Source organism: Apteryx rowi, unplaced genomic scaffold (genome assembly GCF_003343035.1).
Source record: "Apteryx rowi isolate R43461 unplaced genomic scaffold, aptRow1 scaffold_3543, whole genome shotgun sequence".
In the NCBI taxonomy this organism is placed as follows: domain Eukaryota; kingdom Metazoa; phylum Chordata; class Aves; order Apterygiformes; family Apterygidae; genus Apteryx; species Apteryx rowi.
The window spans coordinates 1-1,289 of record NW_020450023.1 but is presented as its reverse complement, the minus strand read 5'-3'; the positions used below and the strand labels follow the sequence as shown (position 1 = coordinate 1,289).

The 1,289-nt window shown below is 71.6% G+C and overlaps 1 protein-coding gene across 1 annotated transcript; it reads right to left on the bottom strand.

The window, feature by feature from the left end:
• Positions 1-6: 6 nt before the first annotated feature.
• Positions 7-1,046, bottom strand: PKMYT1 (protein kinase, membrane associated tyrosine/threonine 1; the record flags this gene model as incomplete). The annotated part of the gene is made up of 3 exons (XM_026072975.1): positions 7-56; positions 187-359; positions 449-1,046. Coding segments are annotated over 3 exons (821 nt in total), but the record flags the coding sequence as incomplete, so codon positions are not given.
• Positions 1,047-1,289: the final 243 nt, after the last annotated feature.

Sequence of the window (1,289 nt, the reverse complement as noted above, 5' to 3'; positions counted from 1 at the left end):
CAGCGCGCCGGGCCCCATAGCGCGCCCCACAGCCACTGCAGCAGGGCCCGCACGTCCTGGGGGGCAGAGGAACGGCGTCACCCAGGTGGGTACGTCATTACGGAGGGCCACCACGCCTTAACGCCGGACGGGCACGCGCCGTGGGGCGCAACCGCGCCGTGGGGCGCGGTGGAGGCGGGGACTCACCTGCAGCAGCCGCCCCGCCCGCCGCAAGCCCTCGTCGGCCAATCGGGTGAGGGCTCGCCACCGCCCCGCCCGCCGCACCAACGCCGTGCGCAGCAGAGCTTCCACCGAAGGTCGCCGGCCCGGTTCTGGCTCCAGCATGGCCACCAGCAACGTCCGGAGCTCCGGAGACAACCCTGCGCCGAGGAAGACGCCGAGGAAGGTCAACCGAGAGGGTCCGGGAGAAGATGAGGATGAGGAGGGCGGTGGGACCGCGGTGGCTCACCCGCCGCCAACGCCGCCGGCAGCCGTCCCCGCCGCAGCTCCTGCCACCCGTCGCCGGCAGCCGGCAGCTCCCGCCCGGCCGCCACCTCCAAGAGGGTGAGGCCCAAGCTGAAGACGTCGGCGGCGGGACCCAGGTCGCCCCGCAAGGCTTCGGGCGCCAGGTACCTGGGGTCGCCCTCGGCGCCGTCGCCCGGCCGCCCGCCCGGTTCCAGCAGGCACCCGAAGTCGCCCAAGCGGCACCCGCCGGGKCCCAGCAGCACGTTGGCCGGTTTGACGTCCAGGTGGGCCAAGCTCTTGGCGTGCAGGTGGCCCAAGGCTTGCAGCAGGTCCCAGAGGTAGGCGGTGGCCCGCCAGGAGGCCAGGCCACCGCCGTCACCGTCGCCGGGCGCCCGCAGCGGGCCGCCGGGACACAGCTCGCTCTGCAGGTAGAGTTGGCCGCGCTCTTCCCAGGCGCGCACCAGGCCCAGGCAGTGCGGGTGACGGCCCACCCGCTCGTGCTTGCGCACCTCGGCCAGCTTGCGGCGGCGGTCGGCGGCGCCCCGGAACGGTTCCAGGGTCCGTTTGACGGCGTAGAGGCGGCCGTCTTCGCGGCTGCGGACCTGCGGGGCGGGAAAGGGGGGGCGCCAGGTCATGGTGGAACCTTCTAGACCTCCACGAAGGAGCCCAACCTCGTGGTGGTACCTTCTAGACCTTCCTGAAGRARYCTGAACCCATGGTGGTACCTTCTAGACCTCCGTGGAGAAACTCAACCCCATCCTGGTACCTTCTAGCTCTCCATGGAGAAGCCCAACCTCATGGTGGTACCTTCTAGACCTTCCTGAAGGAGCCTGAACCTGTGGTGG